At 42.1% G+C, this 15,940-nt stretch overlaps 1 protein-coding gene across 2 annotated transcripts in view; it reads left to right on the top strand.

Annotated features, from left to right (window-relative positions):
- The window catches only part of LOC138799135 (hematopoietic lineage cell-specific protein-like), a 32,698-nt gene extending 17,888 nt beyond the window's left edge, over window positions 1-14,810 (top strand). For both annotated transcript variants that reach the window (XM_069979950.1, XM_069979958.1), the window contains exons 8-16: window positions 2,851-2,905; window positions 4,134-4,244; window positions 5,111-5,166; window positions 6,756-6,825; window positions 7,985-8,130; window positions 9,667-9,774; window positions 9,860-10,133; window positions 10,419-10,481; window positions 14,273-14,810. In XM_069979950.1, coding sequence (XP_069836051.1) covers window positions 2,851-2,905; window positions 4,134-4,244; window positions 5,111-5,166; window positions 6,756-6,825; window positions 7,985-8,130; window positions 9,667-9,774; window positions 9,860-10,133; window positions 10,419-10,481; window positions 14,273-14,409 — 1,020 coding nt within the window. In that variant the 3' untranslated portion in view covers window positions 14,410-14,810. The remainder of the gene's footprint in view (window positions 1-2,850; window positions 2,906-4,133; window positions 4,245-5,110; window positions 5,167-6,755; window positions 6,826-7,984; window positions 8,131-9,666; window positions 9,775-9,859; window positions 10,134-10,418; window positions 10,482-14,272) is intronic.
- The last annotated feature ends 1,130 nt before the right edge of the window (window positions 14,811-15,940 follow it).

Raw genomic sequence — 15,940 nt, 5'->3', positions numbered from 1 at the left:
ACATAGAGCAGGTAAGAGATAAGTAAAGTAAATGTCATGTAACAGGTACACATCTGAGCCTTCCATCAGAAGTATACAAGGATGGATTTCCCAGCATATACTACTATATAGGTATACAGTGGCATATATTGCTCATAGGTTCCAATGTTAGAAAACAATATGGTTTGTTTGTTTTGCACAAGACGCTTTGCACAAGACGTTTTGCTCAATGTAAAACATTCACACCCCCTGACTGTCTAATAGCTCCCATCACCTTCCAAATTCCTGCCCATCTGACTATTATGTAAATTGTAAGCCAAATTATAAACCCTCATATCTTGGGACCAGAAAGGCATATCAAGAAACTGCAAAGAGGTGTGTAATCAGGGCACTTCATGATAATTACATCTTATTTTTAAGAGGGGGGGGGGGGGGAGTTGGCTATTGCTTCTTTTTAAAGGAGAATTCCGGCTAAAATTTTTATTAGAGTATTGTATTGCCCTCCAAAAGTTGTACAAGTTACCAATATACACTTATTACGGGAAATGCGCATAAAGGCTTTACTTCCTGAAAAAAAGGGGATGTCCCAACCCATCCAAGCTACTGCCTCTATCTCCCCGTTACTGCCTCTATCTCTCCACTGCAGGGGACTCTGCCACCACTCTACCTGCTTGAATGTCCCTCAGGCGGTAAATCCAAACAGGCCAGTGCCCAGCACCATTTTTCCACAGCCACTGCTGTCTTTCTCTCCTCCGGACTTTACTTCTTACATCCCCCTGCTGGTACTCCGCTCCATCCCTAGCAGAGTACCAGCAGGTGGATGTGAGGAGTGGAGTCCTGGTGGGGGGGAGAGATACAGCAGCGGAAGTGTAAAGATGGTGCTGAGCACTGGCTTGTTTGAATTTGCCGCCACCCAGGGGACTTCCGAGCAGGTCCCGCCGGGCGGGGTGGGAAGTGGGCATGCGGGGGGTGGTGTCCTCCAGCTGGGGAGAGTGGAGGTTGAGCCCCCTGCAGCAGGGAGATAGAGGCAGTAGCTGGAACGAGTCGTGACATCACCATGTTAGCCAGGAAGTGAAGCCTTGATGCAGTAGTAAGTGCAGGGAAAAAAAGCACTTTTTAAGCATTTCCCGTAATAAGTGTATATTGGTGATTTTATAACTTTTGGGGTGCAATACAATGCTTTAATAAAAATTTTCGCTGGACTTCTTTAAGGGTCCATTCACATATACAGGATGGGATGCAGATTTAATATTGCAGATATCAATGTAACTAAATGATTGAACACAGCATAAAATCATCAGCATTAAATTTGCTGTAGATGCTGTATGTGTGAAAGGACCCTTATGGTCACAGTAGCACAAGCAACATGCACATGGTGTTGTGTTATTGATAAATGGCTCCTGGGACACTTTAGAGAAATGGACATATCACTGTTTCAATGACCAAATCAGAGTAACGCCAAGCTGTTAGGTTACCTAGAATGAAGACTAGAGGTGTCCGGCTACTGTACATTATGGCACTCTGCGTAATCTCAGGTGTAAGACCAGGGGGGACATTTCCTTCTTAACATTGAAATTGCAACACCAAGAATTCAAGGTCATGTTGCTGAGCAAGATGGCAATGGAGGTTGAAAAGGAGGTTTTTCCTCTCCAGCGATGAGTCCAGGATGCAGTAATAACTGGAGGTTGGTCTGGTAACACCATGAAGAGGCCTTCACAAGCAGGCCCGTATCTGCCATGAGGCGAAGTGAAGTCTTCGCCTCAGGCGGCAGATAACACAGCCCTTGAGGGGGGCGGCATCAGCGTCCTGTGTCCTTATCATTACAACTAGTTACGGCTCAGTGCCCGGCCGTGTTTCCTGTCAGTTGCCTCATGAGAAGCGCTGAGGAGGCACTGGAAGCCTCGTATTCGCAGGTATTCACATCACATAAGACATAGATATAGTGTCTCCTGCTGTTAACCCTTTCAATAATGCAGAGTTATTATACTCTGCATCACTTACACACTGTAGAAAAGAAAAAGTTAGCAGCGGGGACGCTATATTATGTCTTCTCTGCATTGCCGAACTCGGAGCTGACCTCAGCACAGTGCAAGAGCAGGAGAAGAGGCATAAAAGTAATGTTCTGCTCTGCTGTTAACTCTTTCTGTATTGCAGAATGTAAGTGATGCACAGTAATACTCTACATTCTGCAGTACTGAAAGAGTTAACAGAGCAGCCCGTTTTATGGCTCTTCTCTGGCTCCTGAGGTCAGCAGTTGTAGATTGTTGTTTGTTTTGAAGCTCCCAGGGGGCCCATAGTGGCTAAAACAGTTAAAAAATCTGGTCACCGCTCAGAGCACACTGTTATCTATAGTGGTGTCCCATACACTATTGCTCTGGGGGGGGGGGGGGGGGGGGCGCTTTGTCAGTTTTCGCCTCAGGCGGCAGAAAAGCTAGAATCGGCCCTGTTCACAAGGGAACGTCACACAGGAATATGGTGTGGGGTGGCATAATGTACAGTAGCCGGCCCCCTCTAGTTCTTGGTACACGAACAGCTTGATGATACATTGATTTGAAGCAGGTAGAAGTGAAAACCTGGCACAGTTTTATGCACCATGACTCTTATCCCACGTGGTGTGCAAACGGAGTGTGAACACCTGCCAACATAATATGGACAAACATCGTCTGACCCTGGGGTGCTCAGTCTCTTGTAGCAATAATTGTCATTAACGTGGATAGAAGAATCGGACGGCACTCACCAATTCATATGAGGTCATTTATTGTGGATACAGTCACCAATCAGGATCATTGATTTGGTTGTGGAACCAAAACTAAGAATTCTAAACACAGTGAATATAATTTATACATCACTTTGTGATTATATTTTTTTCAGTCTGCCGTCGGATTTGAACATAAGGAGCAGTTACAGAAGCATTCATCCCAGCAAGGTTAGTAATAGAAGAAGCTGTAAGGATGTGTTATGTTTACAAGAAACAGACTTAGAACTTCCAGTGACTGTTCAGTGTATGTAAATAGTAGTGAAATGGGGATCATATATATATAGCAATCATATATACTGTACATTATATCAACTCATTGGGACCCCAGTGGCATAGCAAAAGGCATATAAGAGAGTTGGCAGTGGTATGAGCACAGTGATGTTAATATGTGATAATAGGAGATATTTCACTGAATAAGTTTGTATCTATTTTTTTTTATTATAGAGTAAGGACTATACTGCCTTGGTTTCCTACCTTAGGCTACTTGTATACAACAGTATTTTGGTGAGGTTTGGAACCTTCACTAAGTTAAACTGTAGGGAAAAGACTCATGGGATCACCATTAATAACACAGAGTCTGATGGGAAATTAGTAATAACAACATAAGGTGCATTTTTCCTATGAGGAAACAGTAATAATACATATCTATGTGCCATATTTTTTGTTTCCCCTTTGTTGAAAGGGGCTTTCTGTGATTGGTGGGCATCTGACCCTTGCGCACCAGTGAGCGCCATGCCATCCTTATTGTTACTCTTCAGTTAGGTGCCAGGAGTCAGACCTCTACAGAATAGGCATTGATGGTTTAAGGATTGGTTATCAATAGCAAGGTCTCAGAAAACTCATTTAATAATAACTTCCAACATGCAATAATAAGGAAAGTCTAGAACCAGAAATTCCTTTTTCATACATGTATACGTGTGAGATTGTTGAGCTATACATGGCAGATACAATGGGTCAAGAATAGAGATGAGCGAACCGGGTTCGGGTTCAAGTCCATCTGAACCCGATTGATCGGCATTTGATTAGCGGGGGCTGCGGAAGTTGGATAAAGCTCTAGGGTTGTCTGGAAAACATGGATACAGCCAATGCCTATATCCATGTTTTCCACATAGCCTTAGGGCTTTATCCAACTTCAGCAGCCACCGCTAATCAAATGCCGAAAGTTCGGGTTCGGATGGACTCGAGCATGCTCGAGATTCGCTCATCTCTAGTCAAGAAGTGATCAATGTATTATGGAGGCTATTTACTAGTATATATAAAGAGGCATGAACAATGCACTACTTGTATACAACACAATGGTTTATATTCTTTATTTCTTACATGTACAGCATTAGTTGTTATTTGGCTGCACATAACAACAAGCCATTGCTTATTATTGTTCCTTTTGTCTCATCAGATCACTCTGTAGGATTTGGGGGGAAATTTGGGGTACAGAAAGATAGACAAGATAAATCAGCTCATGCTTGGAGTCATAAAGAACAAGTAGAACTTCATGAATCCCAGACAGGTAACATTTCCTACACTAATCATATTACAATGTTTATTTTTTTATTATAAAGGCAAACAATGCATAGAAATAATGTGTTATATGTAGTCGGGTCACACGGGTCAGGTAAAGTGTCCTCACAATGTCTGACCTGGCAATATTTTCCACTGCTTAATTCAGTGATACAATTTTGGCCCACTTTGGTCTTGCCTTTCTGTTCCCTATAAACAGTAATGACAAATACAGGTCGTCTGCTGTTATATCTGTGCTAAGGTGCATTCATAAACATTAGTTGAAGCACAAGTGTATTCAGCTGCAATTTTTGACTTTGCACCTCCTGTTCACAAGGTTGGCATTGTTTGATATTTGGGCACTAGTCTCATTTGAAGTCACTCAGATCACTTGATATGTTTTTTTTTATTTAATGTGGATTCGCAATGAAACTGATCCAAGGAAAACGTGCTCACTTGGTTTTGTTCTAAAACATCTAGCTAGAAGTAACTAGAAACGCTTCAACTTTATTGTCTTAAAAAAGTTAAAAATAACTTCACAAACAAACTTGACCTGTGCTTATTTACATCCGTGGTGTTTCAGGTGTATCAGCACCATTAGGGTGTGTTTACACCGACAGATTTTCTAATGCAAACATTGAAGCCAAAGTCAGGAACAGACTATAGATAGAGAACAGGTCATAAGGAAAAGACTGAGATTTCTCCTCTTCTCAAATCCATTCCTGGCTTTGTTTTTATCAATTGCCAAAAATCTGTACGTGTGAACACACCATTAGTCATGACACTGTTACTGACACCAAGATAGCCAATGTCATTCACTTCACCTCTGGCCTATGATTTTATAGGCTAATGATTAAAGTATATTTATTATTGCAGACTATGCAAAAGGGTTTGGAGGCCGATATGGTGTGCAAACAGACCGCGTGGACAAAGTAAGAGACAACAGAGACAAAGGCGATGTTAACGCAACATAAAATAAAATAAAAATACTGTATTTTCGGTGTAATAATGCGCCCTATTGAAGTGAATGCGGTGAATTGCGGCCGCAGAAAGACCTGTCAGTTCACACAATGAAGCGCGCGGCTCCGGCCGCTTGCTTCATTGTGTGCTATGAGAGTTCTGATGCGGGTGCATGCTGATGCGCCTGCATCAGAACACTGTGGCCGGAAAGATAATCCGGCCGGTACTACAGTATCGACCAGGATGATCTTCGCAGAGACCGGCCGGGTCATGGATCGGCCGGTCTCTTACGCCATGTGAACATAGCCTATGATCGTATCTTGGCATTTTGTTTGCTGTGTGTTAACATAGCCTCATACTGCATAAAATCTAATATGTTATGTAAAATATTGCTAAAAGGGAATCTGTCAGCTCCCTACCTGAGGAGTCCCCTAGTGAGCATGGTGCCTTTTGGTAATTTTCTGTGCATTGGATTATGTACAATTTCATGTCTCCTACTGTAATGAAGAGTCAAAGAGGAGTTGTTTGTGCCGCACTCTGGCACACCTCACCACTCCTTCCTCCTCCCTATTCTTCATGAATAATCAATGCTGCCCGACCTTCAGCTCGCTCAGCTTTCAGCCAGTGTCTCTGATTGCAGATCAGTCCTCTGTAGGCAGTTTATGTCTGAAAGAAACATTCAGATATAGTTGAACCTCTGACCCCAAATGTGTAGGGGCTGTGGTCCAAGGGTAACTCACCTGTCTAGGGACTTGCCAGCAGTTTCTGGTTCCAATCCCCTGAGGGACATGAAATAGAGGTCTTTGTTTTTTTATCATTGTATCATTGTTAAGGCTAGGTTCCAACACAGTATTTTTGCTCAGAATTTTGCAACCAAAACCAGAAGTGGATTGAAAACACAGAAAGGCTATGTTCAAACACTGTTGAAATTAAGTGGATGGCAGCCACTTAATGGCAAATAATTACAGTTGTTTTAAAACAACAATATTTGATGGCCATCCGCTCAATTTCAACAGTGTTTCTACAGCCTTTCTATGTTTTCAATCCACTCCTGAGATTCATCTATATCTGAGTGATTCCTTTAGACATAACCTGCCTTCAGAGGACTGATCTACAATGAGAGACACTGACTGACAGCTGAGCGAGCAGGAGGCCAGGCAGCATTGATTATTCATGAAGAGGTTGGAGGGGAAAAAGTGGTCAGTGTGGCACAAACAACAAGCCTTTTAAGTACAGTAGGAGACCTGAAATTGTGCACGGAAATCATGCTCACTAGAGGACTGCCAGCTACAGCACAATGTCAGCACCTTAGGTAAGGCCCAGGAGCTGACAGATTTTCTTTAACTGATTCTGGTGACCTCATATATAGTTGATGCTGGCCATTGGAAGCACTAGTTATTTGTATATTACATGACACTATTCTTCCTATTACTGTACTGGACTGTGTTCTTTTAATTGTGGCTATGTATGGTCAGAATTAGCAACAGACTCAATAGGACTTATCTAGTAATAATACCATGCTCTTTGTAATATCACACCTTTACATTCTTTTTTTTCACAGTCTGCTGCAGGCTTTGGTGAGATTGAATCACCCAGTTCTGCATATGAGAAAACACAGCCTCTGGAAGCCAGTAAGTGTTGTGCGCATGTACTACTTCTACAAAATATAAGTGCTGCAGAGTTGTCTCAATAACACCATAAGGCTATGTTCACACGTTTTTTTCCTCCTCATTTTTTTAAGAAAAAAGTTATGTTCTTCATTTCGCTGTTTGGCCGCCTTTAAGTGCAAAGATGGCTGTTGGTACATTACTCTAGTTTAGGCGGACTAATTGGCCTTGGCCTTGAAAAGTCCATTGAATTTATTAGTAAAAACAGTGAAAGGACAGAGAAAAAAGGAAAACTATGTGTGAACAACTAAAAAAATCACGTCCGCTGTTTGCAATAGACGTCCAGAAATAATTGACATGATCATTATTTTGACTTCCGCGCAGACAACATCCGTCATTTTATACACTGTGTGCATTAGACGTCCTACCTTCCATTGACTTCAGGGCATGGCATTTAAGTCAATTACATTGCGGCAATAATGGCTGTCTTTTTAAATAGAAAAGGCGGTTGCTTTCCCCTAAAGGTTATACAAATCACCAATATACACTTATTATGGGAAATGTACATAAAGTGCTTTTTCCCTGCACTTACTACTGCATCAAGGCTTCACTTCCTGGATAAAATGGTGATGTCACGACCCGACTCCCAGAGCTGTGCGGGCTGTGGCTGCTGGAGAGGATGATGACAGAGTGATGCTCAGTGTTCCTCCAGTGCCCTGTGTCCCTCAGTGTCCTCCTGCCATCATCCTCTCCAGCAGCCACAGCCCGCACAGCTCTGGGAGTCGGGTCGTGACATCACCATGTTATCCTGGAAGTGAAGCCTTGTGAAGATGCAGTATTAGGAAAAGGGAAAAAGCACTTTATAAGTAGTATATATATATATATTTCCCGTAATAAGTGCATTTTGGTGATTTGCATAAATTTTGAGGGACAATACAATACCTTAATAAAAATTTTTGCCGGACTTCTCCTTCGATTTGTCAGACCATCATTTACGAATCTTTCCCTCTACACTTCTGAAAAAATGACTGGCACTGGTTAAATGATTTTTTTATTTTATTTTGGATGTTGTGTCAGATGTCCAGTAACGGCCAAGGACTTTTAAGCACTCAATAAATGTATGACATAGGTAATCATTTTCCCTAAAAATACTGAATTCTTACTCTGCATAAAATACTTCCAGTGACAAGCGGAGCTCAGAATCTAAGATCTCGTTTTGAGAATATGGCTAAAGTGGCAGAAGAGGAAAACCGTCAGAAAGCGGAGGAAGAGAGAACCAGGAGACAGAAGAAAGATAAGATGGAAAGAGAAGCACAAGTAAAGAGGGAGGTGAGGAAAACAAATAAAAATTCTGCTTGCTGCTATCCACACATGTGTGTTTTAGCGTAAACTGGCAGCATGAAAAAGTATTACTTTACTAAAAGAGTAAGAAATATTATAAGGGACGACTAGATAGACTAGGTGGTCTTTAGCTGTCAACAGTTTTCTGTGTTTCTTTACAGTAGTGACACATTCCCTGACAGCATCAGTATCAATATGGTTAACACATTATGATGCAGCCTTCTAAACAAGTAGTGTTATGAGCCAAGAAGAGAGGTGGTAAAAGAATGGAGGAGAAACAGGAAGGAAATAATACTATTTTAGATCCTTTTAGCATTTTCTTTACAGAAGGGATTACACCTTAAACAGAAGTACTTATAAACCAAGGCCCGATAATACAGTTGGCCAATCACAACAAAGTAGTACAGCATTCCATACGTCATCATAAATCACCAGTATTCCTCCACCACACACCATTCTGTAACACAGAAATAGCTAGGTTTTCCATCAATCTAAATCCCCTTCGCTGTGCCCCCTTTACATGACATCTCAATGAACACCCTTACGTGGCTGTTTTAATGCACTATTTATTTTACTGTGTTGGTAAGTGACTTCTTTATATAACTAAATAATGTTCATTGGTGTGTCCCACAATGCAAAAAAGAGAAGAAATTATCTGAACATGACCGTCCCATATCTATAACATGGACTATCAAGTAGATGAATTAAAATAAATAAACAGATAAATACTGTAATTGTGAAGAATGTTGTTGTTTAACTTTAACATATACATACAGAACATTAAGAGGGGTTATTCAGCTTGGACAAATTGCAGCTTTGCCTCATTTACAGGAGAAGTCCGGCGAAAATTTTTATTAAAGTATTGTATTGCCCCTCAAAAGTTATACAAATCCCCAATATACACTTACTATGGGAAATGCACATAAAGTGCTTTTTCCTTGCACTTCCTACTGCATCAAGGCTTCACTTCCTGAATAAAATGGTGATGTCACGCCCCGACTTCCAGAGCTGTGAGGGCTGTGGCTGCTGGAGAGGATGATGGCAGGGGGACACAAGATACTGGAGGGACACCGAGCATCCCTCTGCCATCATCCTCTCCAGCAGCCACAGCCCGCACAGCTCTGGGAGTCGGCTCGTGACATCACCATTTTATCCAGGAAGTGAAGCCTTGATGCAGTAGTTAGCGCAGGGAAAAAAGCACTTTATAAGCATTTCCCATAATAAGGATATATTGGTGATTTGTATAACTTTGGGGGGGCAATACAATTCTTTATTAAAAATTTTCACCGGACTTCTCCTTTAAGTAAATTTAAGCAAAACTATATGTTTAGAACTGCATCTCAGGCACAAGCACTGTGACCCCTGATTGTCAGGGCCGCTGAGAGTCAGACCCATAGTAATATAATAACAATGGCTATTCAGAGGATAGGCCATCAATTCTTACAGGCTTTACAATGACTTTAACACATTATATCATATATGCAGGTGTCATGCAAGATATAATGACCTCTTCTCTTTTGACAGACTCAGCAAAGCTCGGACACTGACCAGTCTCAGAAGCAGCCAGCTCCAGTCTCTGTCCCTTTGCCAGTTCCCCGTATTTCTGTGACTCCACAAACTCCCGAACATGAAGTAAGTATTTTCTTGTTGGCTGGAAGATTAAAAATGGAAGCATCATAGCCATTTTACATATTTATTACAACCTTATTTTATTTAGATATCACAGGAGTCTGAATACGAGGCACCTCCAGTTCTTCCACCCAGAATCCCAGAAATGATGAAGGATGTTGTACCCAGTCCAGAACCTGATCAGGATGACACTTATGAAGACATTCCTGCACCCCCTCCTGATACAGAAGAAGAGTATGAGGCCATCCCAGACCCTCCACCCAGACAAAAAGAGGAAGAAACTGACGACTATGAAAACATGGGTGTCGCAGTTGCTGAACAGGATTTTTTATATGAAGAATTGCCACAGGAGGGTGAAATTGGTGAGAATAAAATGAAAAAGTGAAAGTTAACATGAACAATACTGGTGTGGCATACTTACATACAACCTTGAATATAGCAATAGACAGATGGACACATACATGCCCATGGCTATAATGGATATTGAGGTTGCAATTAGACCCTAAGGCCAGCCTGAGGTGCTCTAAAGATAGATTTCAATATGCATATACTATACCGTATTACCTATATGGTATAATAAAGTATTTATAATGTAATAGGTATGTAATAGGTAATAACTAAGTCATATGTACTGTATCTGTTTTCAGAGACATCTAAACAGAAAAGAACCTCAGGGATCACTGCAATTGCCTTGTATGATTATGAAGGAGGTAAGCTGTCTTTATATTGGTCTTGCTCTGCCATTCCTTATTAAGTTGGTCCGTATAACCAACTAAAAGCATCTAAATTTTCTGCTATACAGCTGTACATAGGTCTGTGTATACCATAGTGGAGAGAAAGTGCTCAATGTCCTGCAGTGCCTGAATGTTAGGGCTCTCCAATGGTAGGGCGTGCCTCCCAATTTAGACTGGAAGTTCGCTCAGTGTGAACTGGCCCTCAAACCTATTACAAAGACATAGGGGGACATTTTTTTTGTTTTCTGCGCCGGACTTAAAAATGTCCCCAAAGCTCCGCCGGTACGGAGATTTATGTAGAGGCGTACTGCCTCTACATAAATCCCGTGAGCGCCGGTGCGCACGGCAGGAAACCTACACCAGCTGAGGACTGCAGTAGGTTTCCTGCTTATTTTTCCGCCAGAAGAATGGTGACTGAAGCGGACCTGGAGTCCGCACCCCCCTCCCCGCCCCCCGGTCTACCTGGCGGAAAGTACCGAATTGCGAATATTTTATTCGCAAATAGACCATTTGCGAATAAAATCATTCGCAAAACTGCACTTTCCGCCGAAAATACACATTCCGCCACATGATACATGTCCCCCATAGACTTTAATGTATCACATTTTCTGCTTCAAAATACAGCCATGTTTTATATCTATTGTGCTGTTGTATTTTGCTTTTATTTATTTTATCATGTGTGAACATAGCCTTAATTAGTATTTTTCTCAGCAGTTCTCAGTTTGCATAGGGCTCTTTTTACATCATGTTTTTGTGGTGTACAGCAGGGGTCTACTTTGAGGGACTCTGGACCAGGCACCTCCACAATATAGCTATAACAGATACCAATTCATGGTATCCTTCATACATAGAGTCCCATGGTCCATTCCTCAGAAAAACAAAACCCTCAATGAAAACCACCCAAATGGAGGTTAAAATGATGATTGGCTTCCATTAGGTGATTGGGAGATTTTTCAATACATATGGCAAATGAACACTGCAAACATGATGTGATGCGTTATTCTTTCTGAACTGAGTATCTGTTCAGTGACCCTGATCCCCAGGTGTTATGTCACCAGGACATGCGTCACTTCCACAAATATATCTGTTTAAATAAACAGCATATCAGCCATATGGTCACAGTAAGCTTAGTAAGATGATTATATTTTTCATCAGGCAAATAAGGTCACAGGGGACAAGTTGTTGAGTTGAATAATGTCAGACATTTATTAAAACTAACAATTATTATAAATTATATCACATTGTAGTTGATATTGACACCACATATACTTGGTAGTATATAGTATATCTACAAATAAAAAAAAAGTATCGAGGTTTACTTCTGGATACCTTTTTTTCAGGGTATGATAAACAGAAGCTGTTATACTGTAAGATAATACAGAACAATATAGGTGCATAATATTTTATAAAAGGCCAAAACTACCAGCTGCATGCAAGTGTTACTGGTACTTATGCAGTTGTTCTTTCCTGGATTCCAATCAGCAGCACATATAAATGGGGCAATAACGTCACTGTTCGCTATAAATTGGTAAATTAAAGCGACTCCGTACCCACAATCTGTCCCCACCCAAACTGCTTTTACCTTTGGATAGCTGCTTTTAATCCAAGATCTGTCCTGGGGTCTGTTCGGCAGATGATGCCGTTCTTGTCCTAAAAAAACAACTTTTAAACTTGCAGCCCTGTGTCAAATTGGCGTGGCCTAGAGTGTCTATGTCCTAGGCTTGCACCACCTCTCCGTCTCTCCTCTTCGCCCTGTTCACTATTAGGAACGCCCCTGGGCAGCATTTCTCCTTATCATCACCTGTCTGAACACTGCACAGGTGCCTTAACGATCCAGCACATGTGCTGTGTTCACGCAGGTGATGAATAGGAAAAATCCTCCCAGTGGCCTTCCTAATGGTGAAGAGGGTGGGGAGGAGGGACGGAGGGGCGGTGCAAGGTTAGGGCACAGACACTCTAGGCCACGGCAATTCTACACAGGGCTGCAAGTTTAAAAGTTGTTTTTAGGACAATAACTGCTTCACCTGCAGATCGGGCCCCAGGAAATATCTTGGATTAAAAGCAGCTATCCGACTCTACAAGTGGTTGGGGGGGTGCAGTTTGTGGGTACAGAATCGCTTTAAAGGGGTTGTCCAGGGAGTAGAAAATAGCTAAAGCCTCCAGTCCTCCGCTTAATGGGGCTGAAAGCCCCCCCTCCCTCCAAGATTTGAAGGGGCTAAGTCACAATCATCATGTGTGGGCGAAACACAGTATTCAAAGTTAATTCGGCTCACCTGGTGGGTGCTCAACCTGAGGGCTTCCAACTCCCCAACAGCGATATAATGAAGAAGATAGGTTGGCACTTCCAAGAGTAAAACTTTAAATCTTTATTTGGAGTCCATTAAAATTCATCACAAGTCCACAAGCGTAAAAAGCAGATGCACAATTAAAACATAGTAGTGCAATATCAGAGACACTGTGCAGCTATTTGATATGGCAGGACTCGCCCCTCTACAACTCAGAAGGCTTACTTCCGAGACATGTAATCTCAGGAAGTGAGCACTGGGGAGCAGAAGGCTTCAGCCATCTCTGCTCTCCAGACAACCCCTTTAAAGATAATGTTGGGGTTATGGGGGACATAAGAAACAAGTAGACTTACTCGTTTCACTCCTGTGCTGCATCCAGACCACCCCAGTATCTGTCACCACCCTGTTCTTGCAAACATTCACTGACCTGCCATGCTGACAGGAAATAACCGCTTGTCATAGACAACATCTTTATTATTACTGGACAACCCCTTTAATTTCAGTTACATTCTACATGAGTCACATGTAGTATTTTAGACAGTATTTGGTCCTCATTTTGGTCAGGTTTTTTGTTTAATAGCCAAAACAAGAAGAGTAACCATCACAGAGTACAGCTATGTTCCCACAAGATAAAGCTAAGTGCAAATGATGGCCATTGTTGCAAAACAACGGCCGTTATTTGCCCCTATTTTCAGCAAGTGGGAACATAGCCTAAAACTATAGTGGAAAGATTTGCACCTTTTTTAGTATCTCTGACCCACTTCTAATCTTGGCTAAAATAAATAAGATAAAATCAGACTCCCCTCCTCCAGGCTGTGCTGCCCTGCTCTGTGGTGAGTCTGTCCATAAGATTGCGGACATGGAGGAGCATGTGACCATGTGTCCAACACTGAGCCTGTATATGCCTGTGGAGCACACTGGAGGCTGGACATGGTCACTTGCTCCTCCATGTCGGCCATCTTATGGACAGACTCACCACAGAGTGGGGCAGCATAGCCTGGAGGAGGAAAGTCTGATATTAGCTCTATGAGGTACACAGGGAGCTGCTGTCAGTATATACAGTGAGTACACTTACTAATACTGTGCACTGAACGGTAGCCAACCCCTTTAAGCAGTTTTTTGAGCCAAAGCCAGAAGTATAAGTCTTTCCTTTTTATTTCTCATTTCTTTGAATCAACCTCTAGCTTTGGACCAAAAAAATGAAGTAAAAGCTGCAAAGTTTTTCCAAAAACACTGTGTGTCAAAATCCTTGTAACAGGGCATCCAATGGAGCATGTAACGGAAAGAAAACTCAGTATGCCTCTGTATGACATATAAAGGTGCATTAGCGCCCAGAGGTTGTATAGCGCCATAATATGACCATGTGTATAACACCTAGGCCATTAGTTGGAAGCCCTTGTACCTATCTGAGGTATGTAAGACATTTACAGGACTGTCTTTCCCATGACTACAGATGAATATATATGGGCTTGTGTTTCACAGGTGGCGATGATGAGATCTCTTTTGAACCTCAGGATGTTATCACAGATATCGAGATGATTGACGAGGGATGGTGGAGTGGATCCTGCAGGGGGCACCGTGGGCTTTTCCCTGCTAATTATGTGGAGCTTATGCAGTAATACATTGAATTCACTGTTACAAGCTTTAAAGTGAAATTTCCCCAAACCATCTAAAGCTTTACAGGAAATGAAGATTCCAAGTGTAACAAATCTGAACATAGAAGTGCAGCATGTGAAAGGAAATAATGGTGAATGTACACCAAGCCGCTAACATGCACTTTTAGACTTGGGGCTACATGGCAATTCCCAGTAACAGGACCAGGAATCATCCATCACATTGCCTGTTCACGCAGCTCCTTTACTCATGCAACCCTGCAACCCACAGGCAGCTGTAACAACTACCATCCTGGTTGTCCCAGCCTTAATAAAGAAGCAAATTCCTACTTTGTTGCAATTATATGTCACCTGCCTTAATGCCAGCTTCAATAATCCATCTAAATAAAGTTTTAAACTTATAGAAATGTCTAGTCATTGGGAAAGATCACAGCTCAGATTCTGAGAACAATACCAATAATATTAAAGAGGTACTCCGGGCTGGGGTAATTTTTATTGTATGGCCGGGGAGAGGGCGGATATAGAAGCCGCCGGTCACTTACCTCCCTATTTCCAGTGCTGGCTCCCAGATCGTGCCGCCCCGTTCTCCCGTCCGGCTGCCGCTTCCTGGTCTGAGCTGCGGCTTGAGACGGGACATCTCAAGGCAGCTCAACCATTTAGAGGTCGTAGCAGAGACCCGCCTCGGCCGCTCAAGCCTCAAGCCGCACATCTCAAGCCGCAGCTCAGACCAGGAAGTGGCAGCCGGATAGGAGAACGGGGCCCGATCCGATACCTGGCGCTGGAACTGGGGAGGTAAGTGACCGGCGGCTTCTACATCCGCCCCCTCCCCGGCCGTACAATAAAAATGACCCCAGTCTGGAGTTCCCCTTTAACTTTAGTTACACTACATGATTCAGTAAGTAGTGTAACTATGGGCAATTTTTTTTTTTTAACTATTTTCTGATTTGGGACTTATTTTACTTGTGTTTTAATGGTATATATCTAGTTTACTGTCAAGTACAGTACAGAGAGTCATAGCTCATTGTGTCCATCAGTCACATGACTGCCTTCTCTGAGCGCTCAGATGGCCTGGGATACACATGACTTCTTGTTTTCTGACTGTTTCCTGTTTGTTTGTTTTTTAGGGGAAAAAAACTGTCAGAAAATAGGAAGTGGCATGTATTCCATGATAACTAAAAAAAATAAATAAATAATGAAGGTAAATTGCAAACTTTCTAAAGTAAAAAAATGTAACCTACAATTTTTGGTACAGTGATATGGCGAGGCTAAGTTTACATTACATTTTCAGGCTACACCCACAGTATATGTTGGCAACCTGTCAACAATCATTGCTAGAGTATACTGCGGCATGATCCTGACAAGCCCATAGGATCTACACTCTACCTCTTTGCCAGGCACACACAAATTTTATATGTCAGCTCAAAGTGCAAATGATGAAAAAGTGTTACAATTGTGTGATTTTATGTGAGCCTATGTCTGTCTAAATTATACAGTGCTTGTGGTCTTGTGTTCTAAGCTGGAGGGTAAAGTTTTCCAT

The sequence above is a fragment of the Dendropsophus ebraccatus genome, chromosome 1 (genome assembly GCF_027789765.1).
Source record: "Dendropsophus ebraccatus isolate aDenEbr1 chromosome 1, aDenEbr1.pat, whole genome shotgun sequence".
Taxonomy (NCBI): Eukaryota; Metazoa; Chordata; class Amphibia; order Anura; family Hylidae; genus Dendropsophus; species Dendropsophus ebraccatus.
This window is presented reverse-complemented; position numbering and strand designations above follow the sequence as displayed.